The 15,117-nt window shown below is 56.6% G+C and overlaps 2 protein-coding genes across 9 annotated transcripts in view; one reads left to right on the top strand and one right to left on the bottom strand.

Moving 5' to 3' along the window:
* Positions 1-7,763, top strand: part of STRA6 (signaling receptor and transporter of retinol STRA6) — a 30,049-nt gene extending 22,286 nt beyond the window's left edge. For 4 of the 6 annotated variants that reach the window (XM_055363751.2, XM_004056493.5, XM_055363748.2 and 1 more), the window contains exons 13-19: positions 2,171-2,246; positions 3,237-3,370; positions 4,766-4,883; positions 4,964-5,065; positions 5,769-5,932; positions 6,290-6,445; positions 6,986-7,763. In XM_055363751.2, the coding sequence (XP_055219726.1) occupies positions 2,171-2,246; positions 3,237-3,370; positions 4,766-4,883; positions 4,964-5,065; positions 5,769-5,932; positions 6,290-6,445; positions 6,986-7,149 (914 nt within the window). In that variant the 3' untranslated portion in view covers positions 7,150-7,763. The remainder of the gene's footprint in view (positions 1-2,170; positions 2,247-3,236; positions 3,371-4,765; positions 4,884-4,963; positions 5,066-5,768; positions 5,933-6,289; positions 6,446-6,985) is intronic. The other 2 variants (XM_063698697.1, XM_055363749.2) reach the window with 1 other exon arrangement.
* A 2,543-nt stretch (positions 7,764-10,306) lies between these two features.
* ISLR (immunoglobulin superfamily containing leucine rich repeat) lies at positions 10,307-13,867 on the bottom strand. 3 transcript variants are annotated; one of them, XM_004056484.4, is made up of 2 exons: positions 13,158-13,867; positions 10,307-12,327 (listed from the first exon to the last, which is right to left on the bottom strand). In XM_004056484.4, the coding sequence occupies exon 2, from the start codon at positions 12,317-12,319 to the stop codon at positions 11,033-11,035; it is 1,287 nt and encodes a 428-aa protein (XP_004056532.4). In that variant the 5' UTR covers positions 12,320-12,327; positions 13,158-13,867; the 3' UTR covers positions 10,307-11,032. The 3 variants fall into 3 exon arrangements, with proteins under 3 accessions (XP_004056532.4, XP_018866401.4, XP_055219719.2); XM_019010856.4 differs by having other exon boundaries at positions 13,304-13,570; XM_055363744.2 differs by lacking the exon at positions 13,158-13,867 and adding an exon at positions 12,525-12,806.
* Positions 13,868-15,117: the final 1,250 nt, after the last annotated feature.

Here is a 15,117-nt window from a genome sequence, read left to right as displayed (position 1 = left end):
TGGATGGAGATCAAAGGCCAGGCCTGTGGCCAAGGGGGCTGCTAACCCTTCACCCCTGTGTTAGCCTGTACACTCACCAGGCCAGGCTCAGCAGGCGGGCTGTTCACCTCCTGGCAGCAAATGGTCCAGAATGTGCCCTCGCTGCAGCCCAGCTGGCTCCAGAAGGGGGACCACAGAGGCTGGAGCTATGCATGCACAGTGCTTTCTCCCAACCTTGCTTCTGAGAAAAGTGTCCCTGTGAGGGCCCTGGAGGAGGGAGCTAGGGACCAGCAGAAGGGCCTAGGTTTCTGTAGCATCATTTTTAGCCCTGGCTGAATCTGGGAAGCACCTGGTGACTTTAACATTCCCGATGCTCAAGCCCTGTGCCAGACCTACTGAATCAGAAACTCTCAGAGTGGGGCCCAGCCTCTATGAGTGAACAGCCCTCCCAGTGCTTTTTTTTTTCTTTTGAGATGGAGTTGTGCTCCGTCGCCCGGGCTGGAGTGCAGTGGTGCAATCTCGGCTCACTGCAACCTCCACCTCCTGAGTTCAAGCAATTCTCCCATTTCAGCCTCCCGAGTAGCTGGGATTACAGGCACATACCACCAGGCCCGGCTAATTTTGTTTTGTTTTGTTTTGTTTTGAGATGGAGTCTCATTCTGTCTCCCAGGCTGGAGTGCCGTGGCACAATCTCGGCTCACTGCAACCTCCGTCTCTCAGGTTCAAGTGATTCTCCCATCTCAGCCTCCCGAGTAGCTGGGATTACAGGGGCCCGCCACCAGGCCTGGCTAATTTTTGTATTTTTAGTAGAGACGGAGTTTCACCATATTGGTCAGGCTGGTCTTGAACTCCTGACCCCAGGTGATCCACCGCCTCAGCCTTCCAAAGTGCTGGGATCACAGTCCCAGTGATTCTCATGCAAGCAAAGTTTGATCGCCACTGTAGTAGGCACCCAATAAATATTGGTTGGTTGGTTGATTTCAATTCATTTCTGATGGAAATAAATCATGAAGGCTCTGCCTTTGGAAAGCCCCCAGAGCAGTGGCTGTCAGTCCTGACTGCACACTGAATCACCAGTGTTGCTTTCACAGGCTAAGGCTGGGTCCCACCCACAGAAATTCTGATTTAACTGTTTTGGGTGCAGGCTGGGCTATGGGCGAGTTTTAGCAGCTCCAGGTGATCCTAAAGGCGCTATCAGTGCTGAGATCCACCACTCTAATCCCTGTGGCTATGTGGACTAGCACTTACCTTTTCTGTGTTTGCTCTCCCCGTGCTTGAGATTCTGGTGGTGACACGGGCACCAGGAACACTTCCCTGGGCTGACTGATGAGATCAGGGTGCAGGCATCTCAGGCTCATTCTGGATCTGCTTGGAAATGGTTGCACACGTCACTCTATCATTCCTAGCAGCATGGCTGTCTGGGCGAAGCCCTCTCTCTGAGCCTCAGCTTCCTCTTCAGCCCAGTGGGAACAGTTCTGTCTAACCTTGCGGGGTTGCTGTTACAGTCCAGAGCAAGGCTGGATGTGGATGTAAGGTGGGAGAGTTGCAGCCTGCACCCCTGAAATTCTTAAACACCCAGGCTTGTTCATGACACACCATCATGCACACACTCATTGTGTGCATGGCCAGGGAGGAGGTGAGGGAGCTGGGTGACAGCGGCTGCCTCCCTATTCTGATGGACTCAGGCCACACCGATGTGGACTCACACCCTCTATGCCCTGAACAAAGACCATTAGTGCAGATGTGGATGGGGCCTTATGGCTCACATTATCCTGAGAGCTGGGCAGCATAACAGCGTGCGGTATGTTCACGAGCAAATGGGGGCCTGGGGAGAAGGAGTGCCCTCCTGAAGGCCACATGGCCAAGAAGCAGTGAAGCTGGAGGCAGATGCCAGGTTGGATGGAGGTCCCACAGCAATAGAAGCAGCAACAGCAGGGTGAGGACTAGGTCTGCAGACTCAGAGCTGGTTTCATCTCTTGGCCACTGTATGTCACTGGGAAGAATGGGGTGGCCGAAGTCATTGGCTTACACTGCATCTGAGAACTGGGGGTGGGGCCGAGAGGCCTCCACACAGAGTTCAGTTTGGGGCAGGGGGAACTCCCCACAAGGCACCACCCTGGCAGGGGTTCTGAGGCCTCCAGGAGACTCTCCAGGCCCTGACCTCTCACTTTGCTCCTTCTCTGCCCACCAGTGTGCTACATCTCAGCCTTGGTCTTGTCCTGCTTACTCACCTTCCTGGTCCTGATGCGCTCACTGGTGACACACAGGTGAGTGACAGACTCTGGCTCACCCAGCGCCGAGGTGGGGAAGGAGTGGGAGTCCTGTGGGCCTGTGGGGAGGCCCTGGGCCTGGAGGGAGGGAAGGGCTCTGCCGGCCCAGGCTGTCATGGAGCCCACCTGTGCGTGGCTGCGCTGCAGTGGGAGAAGGTGGGGCTGGGTCCTGCCCTTGGGCCTTCCTGTCTGGTTGGGGAAACATCTGTGAGTGTGAGGGACATAGGGCACCACCAACTCAGGGCAGCTAGTGGAGCTTGCCCCCTGAGTAGGGGCCACCGGGTGGGCTGGATGAGAGGGAAGGTGGCCTGGGGAAGCTGCACCTGCCGGGGAATGGAAGGAGATAGGAGGTGAGGACTGTGTGGACGAGAACAGAGGCTGGGGTGGCCCTGCCATGTAAGAGTGTAGGTGAGGGGTAGCCTGGTGGCATAGCACACTGGAGAGGTGGTACGGGTCTCGCCATGCCACCTCGCTTGCCCTGCAGCGGTGAGTGGTGAGGAGCACTGAAGGCCCAGGGCAGGTGGAAGGGGCAGCCCGAGCACTTACCGATGTCAGAGAACTGGCCCACGTCTCCTGCGCACTTGCCAGGCCTCAGAGCTCTTCCCAGGGATCTTTTTCCACAGGTCACCCCTCCTTCTTCTGGCATTCAAGGCTCCTCAGCCTGTGCTTGCCTTGCCTCTTTACCTGGTGACTGTGCTGTGTGTCACTTCCATTCTCACTGTTGTTTCTCACTTTTCTGACTTGGCTCAGGTTGAGCCTCCTGCCTTGTTTTGTATTCCTCGTTCACTGTTTAAGACTACTCAGATATCACCTCTTCCAGATATCTTGGGTTAGTGGCCTCCTCCTGGCTCCCACAGTTCTGGGCTTCCCTGCTGATGGCTGTGGGTTGAAATTCTATTGGGAGTTTGGCCAGTTGCTGGCCCAGAGGAGGATTTAGGAAGAGCGTGTTGCTCCCTGAGGTCTCTGCCTCCCTGGCTCCCACCCCAGGACCAACCTTCGAGCTCTGCACCGAGGAGCTGCCCTGGACTTGAGTCCCTTGCATCGGAGTCCCCATCCCTCCCGCCAAGCCATATTCTGTTGGATGAGCTTCAGTGCCTACCAGACAGCCTTTATCTGCCTTGGTGAGCCTCCCTTGCCCACCACACCCAGCCTTGGCCTGGGCCTCCCCTCAGATACTGGCCTCAGTTGGGGAGAAGAGTGCTCAGCAAGTACTGCCCTCAGAGTTTGTCTGGGAATGCTCTGGGGCAACAGCAAGAAGGAGGGACCCCCCTGCCTTCCCTGCCCTCAAGAAGCTTACTCAGGATGGGGGTACAGGAGCCCTCGGGAAATTGAGCGTGTACCCTCCACATGGAGATGAACCCTGGGTGCCACCAGGTATTCACATGGGGGTGGACCCAGGTCTGGAGGTGTCAAATTCAAAATGGTACATTCCTGGCTGGGCTCAGTGGCTCACACCTGTAATCCCAGCACTTTGGGAGGCTGAGGCAGGTGGATCACGAGGTCAGGAGATGAAGACCAGCCTGGCCAACATGGTGAGACCCCGTCTCTACTAAAAATACAAAAATTAGCCGGGTATGGTGGTGTGCACCTGCAGTTCCAGCTATTTGGGAGGATGAGGCAGGAGAATCGCTTGAACCCAGGAGGCGGAGGTTGCAGTGAGCTGAGATTGCACCACTGCACTCCAGCTTAAGAAAGGGCTGTGTCACATTTGGCTACCTACAAAGGTAATGAGATCCCTGTCACTGGGGGTATGCAAGCAGAGTTCCATGGATATTATTGTCGCAGTCTGCAAAGGGGGTCCTGCCCTGAGAGAATTGGACCAGATAACCTTCCAGGACCCCTACCAGCCCCAAGTTTCTGACTCTCCCCTTGGGTACTGCAGTGAGAAAAGCACTCTGAATGGTGAGGGGCTGTGGCCTGGGTTGCACATCCAAGGGCCTTGTATCTCTCCCTCCAGTTCCTTCCATTCTCACCTCCTTGCGGGAGGAGAAGGATGGTAAAGGAGTGGAGGAATTACTAGGACAAAAGTCATAGCGTCTCTTCTTGGTAGCCCTTATGCCTCCAGGCCCTTTTGTAGGCATCATTCTCTAATCAGTTGGGCAGATTATTTCAATAGACAGTCCTTGGGCACCTACCATATGCCAGGCTCTGGCTTGAAGGAATGCAAACATCAGTTTAATATGTAGCCTTATCCCCCAGTAACTCAAACTCAGGAGAAACTGGAGGGAAATAACATTTGCAAAGTATTTTGTGATTTTAAGAGTTTCCACAGACATTATCTCATTGGATCCTTACAACAGCCTCTGAGGTAGGGACTATTCCCATTTTACAGAGGAAGAAACTGAGGCTCAATGAAGTAAAGTGATTTGTTCAAGGCAGCATAGCTAGGCAGTGGCAGAGCAGAGATCTAAAACCAGGCCTGCCCAATCCCAAAGCCCTTGGTTCTGGGGGCGGCGGGGATGGCCAGTTTTCATAGAACCTGTTTTCTGTCCCCCTGCCACTCCCGCCCCTGGCAGGGCTCCTGGTGCAGCAGATCATCTTCTTCCTGGGAACCACGGCCCTGGCCTTCCTGGTGCTCATGCCTGTGCTCCATGGCAGGAACCTCCTGCTCTTCCGTTCCCTGGAGTCCTCATGGTGAGTGAAACAAGACATGGAGGGCTCAGGGACTCCTTAGAGGTCCGCTAACAGCGACCACCTCCCCACCCCACTGGCAGGCCCTTCTGGCTGACTTTGGCCCTGGCTGTGATCCTGCAGAACATGGCAGCCCATTGGGTCTTCCTGGAGACTCATGATGGACACCCACAGCTGACCAACCGGTGAGGTGGCATCTGGGCTTGTGGCTCCCTCAGGCCCTCAGCCTCTTCTTCGGTGTCTCTCTCTTTTTGTGTCCTCCCTCCACTGCCATCTATCCCTTCTCTCTATCAAGGAACCCAGATGATAGTAGAAAGAGCTTGCCTTACCCATAGAGAAAAGGGACAATGGCTCAGCCCACTCCAAAGTACCTCTCTACATACCCGGCATGGGGCTGGAAGTACCCCCGTGAACCTTTCTTGCTTTGGGAATCGGTACTGCTCTCCCCTGGATCCTCTGTTTCCTTAAAACCATGCCCCTCCCCACTTTGTAGCAAGGGAGTTCCCTGTCAGATGACAAGTCTGTGGGAGAACCTTGGCTCCCAGGGGAACTTGGAATTAGCAGACAGGGGACCCAGAAAAGGGAAGTGGGAGGCATCAGGGTTATAGAAAGACTCAGATGGACCTAGAGTTAAAGCCCAGCTCTGCCACTGAATAGCTGACAGCCTTGGCTAAGTCGCCCAATCTCTCTGGGCCTCAGTTTCCCATCTCCCAGCATGGTGGGTTGAAAGAGAGAAGGCCTTGCCCAGGGTGGGGTGCACAGAACACATGGCAATAAATGGTAGGCACTCAGTAAATACACAGCAGTTCTGGGCATCCAGGTCTGACACTGACCCTGGGGAGGGGGCTCTGGGGAACGGCCTGCCTCAGCTTTCTTCTCCCATCCTAGGCGAGTGCTCTATGCAGCCACCTTTCTTCTCTTCCCCCTCAATGTGCTGGTGGGTGCCATGGTGGCCACCTGGCGAGTGCTCCTCTCTGCCCTCTACAACGCCATCCACCTTGGCCAGATGGACCTCAGCCTGCTGCCACCGAGAGCCGCCACTCTCGACCCCGGTAAGGTCACTGGGCCAGGCTGGAGGATTGCTCAGGCTACCCAAGCAGTGAGGAAGGCATCTGCCCTGCCCCAGGCCCGTGCCAGCTAATCAATTCACACCGATGCCTGTAGCTGCATGTGCCACCTGTGTGCCCCTGCGCTGTGCCTCCTGTGGCCCTGCAGCACGTGCAGTGGATGTGGGGTGTTCTAGCAGGTCCACATGTGCCCATGCAGCCGATGTGCCATGTGCCTGGTGTGTCGACATGCTTGGATGCAGGGAGTGCATGTGCACTCCCTGTGTGTGTGTTAGGGGATGTCTGGATGCCTCCAGTCTGGCCCCTGCTCCCCGAGCACTGCCATCCGCCACCCCACCCCAGGCTACTACACGTACCGAAACTTCTTGAAGATTGAAGTCAGCCAGTCGCATCCAGCCATGACAGCCTTCTGCTCCCTGCTCCTGCAAGCGCAGAGCCTCCTACCCAGGACGATGGCAGCCCCCCAGGACAGCCTCAGACCAGGGGAGGAAGACGAAGGTGCGCCTTCCCACTGGGAATGGGGGAATAGAGCCTACCCAGCTTCTTCCAGGAAGGATGTGTGCCCCTCCCCAGCACACAGAGTGAGCGCCAGGAAAATTCTCACTTCCTCTCTTCCTTGGCTGCCTTTGGTCACCCCTCCTGGTCTGATCTCAGGGTAATTTTTTCCATGATATGAACACACACATACACACACCATATGTGTGCACACAGAGAGAATGAAACAGCTGCCTTCCTAAGAGGCTCCGTCACTGCCCCCACTTCTCCCTTGGGGCAGGGAGTATGACCTCCTCCTTTCCTTCTGCCCAGAAGTGTGTGTAGGGAGGGGACACTAAGCCAGCTCCAGACCCTTGTCCCACCCAGCTTCCAGTCCATCCACAGACCTCACCCCCTACTTCCATGTGCTGCCTGCAGGGGACATCCTAAGCCTCACGACCTGCACTACGCCTGGGATTTTCAGGCTCTCTGATCAGGTCTGAGGGCCAGGGAGGGTTGGCTGGGTGTTTGTTGAGTGACTCACAGAAAGTCCGTCTCTCTCAGGAATGCAGCTGCTACAGACAAAGGACTCTACGGCCAAGGGAGCAAGGCCCAGGGCCAGCCGCAGCAGGGCTCGCTGGGGTCTGGCCTACACGCTGCTGCACAACCCAACCCTGCAGGTCTTCCGCAAGACGGCCCTGTTGGGTGCCAATGGTGCCCAGCCCTGAGGGCAGGGAAGGTCAACCCACCTGCCCATCTGTGCTGAGGCATGTTCCTGCCTACCATCCTCCTCCCTCCCCGGCTCTCCTCCCAGCATCACGCCAGCCATGCAGCCAGCAGGTCCTCCAGATCACCGTGGTTGGGTGGAGGTCTGTCTGCACTGGGAGCCTCAGGAGGGCTCTGCTCCACCCACTTGGCTATGGGAGAGCCAGCAGGGGTTCTGAAGAAAGAAACTGGTGGGTTAGGGCCTTGGTCCAGGAGCCAGTCGAGCCAGGGCAGCCACATCCAGGCGTCTCCCTACCCTGGCTCTGCCATCAGCCTTGAAGGGCCTCGATGAAGCCTTCTCTGGAACCACTCCAGCCCAGCTCCACCTCAGCCTTGGCCTTCATGCTGTGGAAGCAGCCAAGGCACTTCCTCACCCCCTCAGCACCACAGACGTCTCTGGGGAGTGGCTGGAAAGCTCCCGGGCCTCTGGCCTGCAGGGCAGCCCAAGTCATGACTCAGACCAGGTCCCACACTGAGCTGCCCACACTCAAGAGCCAGATATTTTTGTAGTTTTTATGCCTTTGGCTATTATGAAAGAGGTTAGTGTGTTCCCTGCAATAAACTTGTTCCTGAGAAACTGTCCTCATAGCGGGAGGGGTATGCAGGGAAAACCCCGCCTACACTGTCAGGAACACTGTGCATTGATGGGGATGGGGCTTGGGGTGTTCTGGTCACATGCTGGGCCAGACACAGGGTGGAAGGCAGAACCCATAGCTGCATCCTTTTGGGTGGCAAAGAGACTGGGGACCCTATGATGCCACCACCCCTGAGCCATGTGGATGCTGGCTTTGGAAGTGGGACTTATTCTGGGTGTTGAAGAAGGGGCAGGATCTGGGGAGGAGAAGCGACGTCAGGAATGCTGGGGAAGCAGTGTGACTCCAGGTGTGGAGGTAGGAAGGGGCGTGTCACATGGGGGGACAGAGCATAGGCTGTCCTGATGGGAGGAGAATGAGAATACGGAGGGGAAAGGAGGGTGGAGACAGACTGGGGTCTTTTCCCTGCTGGGGGCTTGGTGGAGGTGGAGGGCGGGGTATATGAATAAAGAACATGCCCTGGGTCCACTGAGGGGCTGGGGGCTACAGAGGGTAGGAAGATGTGGCCACCCTACAGATCTAGGTCAGCAGGGCCTTGAGAAATGCCTGCACAGTTAGTGGAGATCAACAGTCCCCTGCCCCAAGCTCAGATTCCTGCTACAGCCTCAAATACCTATAAAGCCAGGGGTGGGGTCAGGGACCTAAAACCCACTTTCAAGGCTGCCCCGAGGAGGCCAAAGAGGGCACACTGTGATCCCACTGCAGCCCGTTGAAAAAGGCTTCCTGGCCTTGTTTCAGCAGCTAACAGGGTCTCAGGGGAGGAGAATCCAGGTTCCCAGAGAAGGGGGCCCTGTTCACATTGGGGATGGGGGAACATCCAGGAAGGCTTTCTGGAGGTGGTGATGCCAGAGCCCACTCTCAAAGACTGACTTAGCCAAATGAAGAACAGGGAAAGGGTGCCTGGGCTGAGGGAACAGTATAAGCAAAGGTGCAGAGGATGGCACACCATGGAACAATAAGGGAACAATTAAATAGCTGTTCCAAGAAGAGGAAGGAAGGGTGCGCTTGTTGGAGGAGCAGGTCAGAGAGGCTCTAAGTGGGGAATTCAGGCTTTACCTGGAGGGCAGTGGGGACCACAGAAGACCTTAAAGCGGGGGAGCAGCTAGTCCACTCAAGGCACAGCCATTCCCTGTGTTAAGTCTTAGGTCCAGGTCCTACTCCAAGAAGCCAAGCCACTCAGCTGGGAATGGAGCCAGGGATGTCCAAGTCAGGCTGGGAATATCAAGCCTTAGGCAATCAGAGTCTATTGGACCATGAAGCAGCACCCAGTCCTACCATGTCATTTGGTTTTTGAGGCAACTGAAGCCCAGACGTGGGCAATGACTTACCCAAGGTGGCCTAGCGCATGGAATTTGGCTCCATCCTGCTGTTTTCCACCAGACGTGAGTCATTTTTTTCAACTTTTATTTTAGATTAGGAGTCATTCTTGATACATGCTGCTGGTGACATCAGCTCAGCAGGAGCTGCAAGTTGATGAGGGGAGAGTGGGCAGGGGGAGGTGCTGTATGTGGACCAGGAGGGAGAGAATGGGGCTGGCCAGCAGCCAAGGCTCACAGCTGCTACCCCAGACTCCTTAGCCTCCTGCCTCCACTTTGCTGAGCTCAGCAGTTCTGGGAGCTCTGGAGAAAGGCCACAGAGCCTCTCCCCCAGGCCATTGTCTCTGCATGCAGCATCCTCGATCTTGAAAGGGATGGGATAGAGGCAGTAGGAAGACATATATCCTACCTGGCACAGATAGGAGGTTGTGCAGAGTCTCCAGGTTAGGACCTCATCCTTATGCTCCTCATCTGGAGAGGCTGAAGGTTGCTGTACACACACACACACACACACGCACGGCTCAGGTTGCTGTACACACACACACACACACACACGGCCCAGGCCAGTTACTGATCCACCTGCTCTGTGGGGAAAGATTCCTACAGGGAATCTGCAGTCCTCATTTGGACTTTCCTCTTGGAATACCATTTCTTCTTTGGGAGAAAGATAAGTACGATTTGTTCCCCCCCTGGTTTCTCCCTCAAATGTGTAAATATGTTCTCTTATTCCCAGTCTCTCTGGGGCTTTCTCCTCCTCTGTCCTGTGTCCCCTTCTCCTCATCTGTCTCCTCCATCTTGCCCCGCCTGTCCCCTCTTTCCTCTTCATTCCTAACATCTCTTCCAGGAGCAGGACAGGGAAGAGGAGCTACCATCCAGGCACTTCCATTTCCTTGCGCCTTTCCAAAATGCCTCTCTTGAAGCCACTGCTGACATCAGGCGCTGCTCAGGGTTGCCAGCCACCCCAGGCTCCTGCCCCCACCTGTCCTGTGGGATGGTTTGGAGGAAGGCAACGTCTGCAGCTCAGCTCACCGCAAGGCCCAGCCCCTGACACAGCATCGGGCCAGCCCTCCTGTGCCTCCACAGTCTGTTGGAGTCTCAGAGGCCCCTGCCACTGTGGGCAGGCAGGCTGGCTGCCCTGACTCTTCAGCTCCTGATCCTATCTCCCAGCAGGGGCTCCTAGATCCAGACAAAATTCCAGGCAGACACAGAGGGGCATCAGAAATGCTGTTTATTTCTCTGCTGCTCCCAAGCTGGCTGGCCTTTGCAGAGGAGCAGACAACAGATGCATAGTTGGGGAGAAAGGGAGGACAGGTTCCAGGATAGAGGGTGCAGGCTGAGGGAGGAAGGGTAAGAGGAAGGAAGGCCATCCTGGATCCCCACATTTCAGTCTCAGATGAGGACAAAGGGACTCCCAAGCCCCCAAGTCATCAGAAAACACCAAGGAGCAGGAGGAGCTTGAGCAGGCCCCAGGGAGCCTCAGAGCCATACCAGCCCCTGTCTACGTCCCATCCTCCTCTCCCATTCCCTGTCTGCTTCAGACCACCTCCCAGCTAAGCCCCAGCTCCATTCCCCCAATCCTGGCCCTTGCCAGCCTGACAGTCACAGTGCCTGGAATTCCACCACTGAGGCTTCTCCCAGTTGGATTAGGACATCGCCCTGTTAGCATGCTGCCTCTGAGAGGAGAGCACGGGCAATGCTGTTAGCAGCAATGAGCACCGCAGACAGTGAGTTAGGGGATCAAATTCTATCCTAGTCACTAGTTTGGAGCAGGTCTAGAAGTTGGGGATAGCAGGTGCTCTAGAAGAGATTAGAAGGAGAGGTAGGAAAATGTGAAGTCACCCATGCAGGCCTCAGGAGTTGCCAACCCCAGACCCCTGCAGCACTTAAAGGGGCATTGGTAGGGGCAAGGGGAGGAGTTAGGGAAGCCCTGGGTGGGGCTAGAAGGAGGTGAGGAAGAAGAGGAGGAGGAGGCTTTGGCCCAGCAGGAGCAGGCCTGGGGGCCGCTGCCCAGGGACCCCTTCTGCGACTGCAGCCTCAGGGTTCCCAGCACGGCTGAGGTAGATGATGACCACATTGTCCTCCGGCCCTGATGGCTGCACCTCGTTGTCAACCGTATAGCAGCCCTTTCCCTCAACCGCTTTGCCATGGAACCTGCGCCCCAGTGTGTCCTCACCACCCTCACCGGGCGTGGCCAGTGCCACGTCCACTGAGCTCTCAGCACTGCCCAGCTCATTGGTGGCCAGGCAGCTGTAGGTGCCTTCCTCCAGCTTGCCAAAGTCGGGGATAAGCAGGCTGCCATTGGCAAAGGCCTGGAAGCGCGGCTGGGAGCTGGCCACAGGGGTGCCAGGCAGGGCACGCCCATCAGTGCCCACGTTGGGGCTGGTGATCTCCACAATGCCACTGGGTATCTGGATGTGCCAGTGAAGCCGAGGGGCCGGCTGCCCGTCCACATCACAGTGCAGTGCCAGCACAAAGCCAGGCCGCAGCTCGGCACCATCCTGGCTGGGTTGGTAGCTGAGCTGCACTGAGGGCGCCGAGCATGGCAGTGGCGGCAGGCGGCTCAGCGGCGTACCCTTGAGCACATGGGGTGAGGTGCAGGCGATGTTGTCCTGCTCCGGGATGGATACGGCCGTGGTCAGGGCCCATGTCTTGAGCCACACGATGCCACAGGTGCAGTCGAAGGGGTTGTCGTTGATCTGCAGGTGGGACAGCGCGGTGAGCGGGGTGAAGGTGCCCTCGGCCAATGTGTGCAAGCGGTTGTGGTTGAGTTGCAGCGAGCGCAGAGCACGGAGGCTGCGGAAGGCGTCGCGGGGGATGAAGGTCAGCTCGTTGCTGTCCATCTTGAGCAATTGGAGGGCACTGAGGTTGTGCAGGTCGCTCCAGGCAAAGTCAGAGATGAGATTGTGGCTGAGATCCAGGCTCTTGAGATGGCTCAGAGAGGCCAGGGCTCCGGCGGCCACCGTGCGGATCTCATTGTGTGCCAGCCACAGCGACTGCAGCAGGGGCACCTCCCTGAAGGCACCCTCCGGCAAGCCTGGCAGCCGGTTGGCTGACAGGCTCAGTGTAGTCACATTGGCCGGGAAGCCAGGCGGCACGGACTCTAGGTCGCGGTAGGCACAGTCGGCGATCTGGAAGCCATACTTTTCCCCACAGTCGCAGGGCTCAGGGCAGGCCTGCGCCAGGCCCAGGAGAAGCGCCCACCAGAGCAGATGCAGCTCCTGCATGGTGCCTCCTGCAGAGAAAGGCATGTCACCCAGGGGATCCCGAGAACCTGCCAAAGGGACTCATTCCTCCCACAAGCCCAGCCAGAGCTCTTTCCCATCAGGAGGCCCTGTCCCACATAACCCAGCTAAAGCCCAACACCACCTAGCCCACCGCCCCCATCCTACGGAAGGAGAAACTGAGGCCAAGAGAAGGGCGGAGACTTGCCCGAGGTCACGCAGCCAGGCGGGATGAAGACAGGATAGAAGAGGACCCCAGCTCCTCCTCCAAGTGGAGAGTTCTCCCTGCCTCGGCCTGTTCCTAGCTGACTTTATAACTTGAAATCTGTTTTCCAGCCACCCCCCTCCCCCAGCACTTTGCAGAACCTCCCCCGGCCCTCCCACATTCTGGCCGCAGTCCCTCCCACCGGAGCCCCCCATAGGTATGCTTTGCCCTGGCCCAGACAAGGCCCCTTGTGCAGTGCACACCACCCCCATCCACTCCACCCGCCCTCTCCCGCTCCTCCGGCCATGACCGCAGCAGACACCAGGCCTTTTCTGTGGAATCACACCCGTGGCCTGTTCTTTTCAAACTTATTAGGCAGCTGCCTAAATAAACCCCCGCCAGGACCTCTCAGCTGACTTGGGTGAGGCCAGAGGCTCGGCCCAAACGCAGCTGAGATTTCTGGGGCCTCAGTTGTGGGTTGTGGAAGAAGCAGATGCCCCCTGGACGGCTCCAAGCTAGGGATTGTCCCACGCACCTCAGACCAGCAGGGATGGACCAAGAGGGAACCAGCCCCTATGTCCAACAGGCCTCCCGCTCCCGCCGCTGGCCCTGGAGCCCTCCTCCCCACTGGCTTACCTTCAAGCTACTCTTAGTCAAGCGGAGCCTCTTCTAAGGTAGAACCAAAAAGCAACAGAGGACCTTAGCCCTGAGAGTCTGCAGGGCCACGGCGCCCAAGGGAGGACTTGGATGCTGAGGTGAGGGGCAGCCTGGTCCCAACCCACCTTCGATGTGCAGGCCTGTGCCCTCCCTGCCCCAGACAGGGTGCCTGGAACCATCCACGAGAGGAGGCGGCAGGGAGGAGCCCGGGGCAGCCCGCACACTCCCTCCTTCCAGCAAAACAACTGCTTCTCTGCAGCAACAAGGACCTGTGTTTCATAAGTGACACCAGAAACTTGAGGGGGGAAGAGATGCCAAATTTTTTTGGGTTGTGTTTTTTCTCTCTCTCTCACTCACTTTTAGCAGCTTCAACTTCCTTAAAGACACAGCACTGTCTGGAAAGGACCCAAGAAATGATGGGGCCAGGAGGATTTTAGCGGGGGAAGGGCGAGAAATTGAATCTCATGGAAGGTAGGAGATTTCCGCTTCAAACAAGAAAAAACGGGAAGCTTTTGTCCAAGCCAGGGTTGTATGTGTGTTGGTGTGTATACGTGTGTGTGTGTGTACAAGTTTGTGGGTGTGAGGGTGTGTATTTCTGTGTGTGCCTGGATTTGTATGTGGGTTTGCGTGGATGTGGGTATGAAACCATGTACATGAGTTTGTGAGTGTGTGTGTGTGTTTGTATGAGTGTGTCTGTCTTGGTGTGGGTTTGTGTGTGGAAGTGAGTGTGCATCCATGTGTGTGTGTTTCAGTGAAAAGCCAAGAAGGCCAAAGTGTACAAAGCAGATACCAACCCTTCAGTGAAAGCCAAGATGTTAGGCATTTTTTTTTTTTTTTAAGAAAACATATCCTGCTGGCTCTGAGACTGAGCTGCGCTAAATGCATGTTGTTGTCCAGGGAGCTCCCAAGACTCCAGGCCCCGCCCCTCACTGCGCTCCCCACTGGCTGGGGAGGAAACAGGGAGGCCTGGCTCAGAAAACTCAGGGCGGGAGCCTGTTGACCTTCAGTGCTCCTGGCTGGGATTCTGAGCCACCCAGGCCCACTGCCCACTGGGCACCCAGAGGGGAGGCCAAGGGGCCGCACTCCCGGAGAGTTCTCTCTGTGTCCCCCACAGGGCCCAAAATCCCACTGTTGGTGCTGGACATCTACGCGGTCAGCATCGGCCTCTCTGAGCTCCACTGTTCCAATACCAACTGTGTGGAAGGGGCAGACACTTCCAGGGTGAGGATATGTGACCCCTTTTCCAAACGGGAAGGCCCAGGGGAGGGGAATGGGGAAACAAAAGAGGCCCAAAACGAGGGAGCTGGAAGAGAAACCGAAAGATGAAGGAGCCCAGAAAAGAACTTTGTAGACTGAAGAATTTTGCTCTCCACAGACAAGCCTACCGTATCCCCTCAGTAGCCCTCCCCAAGCTTCCTTGGCCTTCCATCTGATAACTGGCTGAATTCTGCTCATGACTCAACTTACCCTCTCAGCAGGGCCAAGGGCAGACAGGGCTCATCTTTGGCTGAAAGCATCCCCAGGAAGCCTGCCCCAGCTCATCACACCCCATTCTCTGTCACCAAGCAAGTCCACAGAAGTCCCCAGCATGCTGCCTGCAAAACACCCGAGTCTGATGCTGAGGATATTATTATGGTCCAATGGAGAGCCCCCTCTCTTTCCCCTGCAGAGGAAGCCCTCTCTTGCATCATCCTGACTGTGCTGGAGAATTTCTCGGAAAGTCCTGAATTTGGTGGGTCAACCAGAGGCTGCAAGAAACACATCCAGGGTTCAGTAAACCAGAGGGGAGACTCAGTGACCTCAGTGTCAGTCAGGGAGGGCTTCCTGGTGGAGGGGGCTTCACTATGTTCTGCACAGCCCATACACACACCCTCACCTGCACAAAGTCTGTGCCACCAGCTTTACCTCCAGGGTGCTCTAAGGAGCTCATAGTTCCCAC

Source organism: Gorilla gorilla, chromosome 16, assembly GCF_029281585.2.
Source record: "Gorilla gorilla gorilla isolate KB3781 chromosome 16, NHGRI_mGorGor1-v2.1_pri, whole genome shotgun sequence".
NCBI classification, from domain to species: domain Eukaryota; kingdom Metazoa; phylum Chordata; class Mammalia; order Primates; family Hominidae; genus Gorilla; species Gorilla gorilla.
The sequence above is the reverse complement of the archived record's forward strand: the minus strand, read 5'-3'. Positions and strand labels throughout refer to the sequence as shown.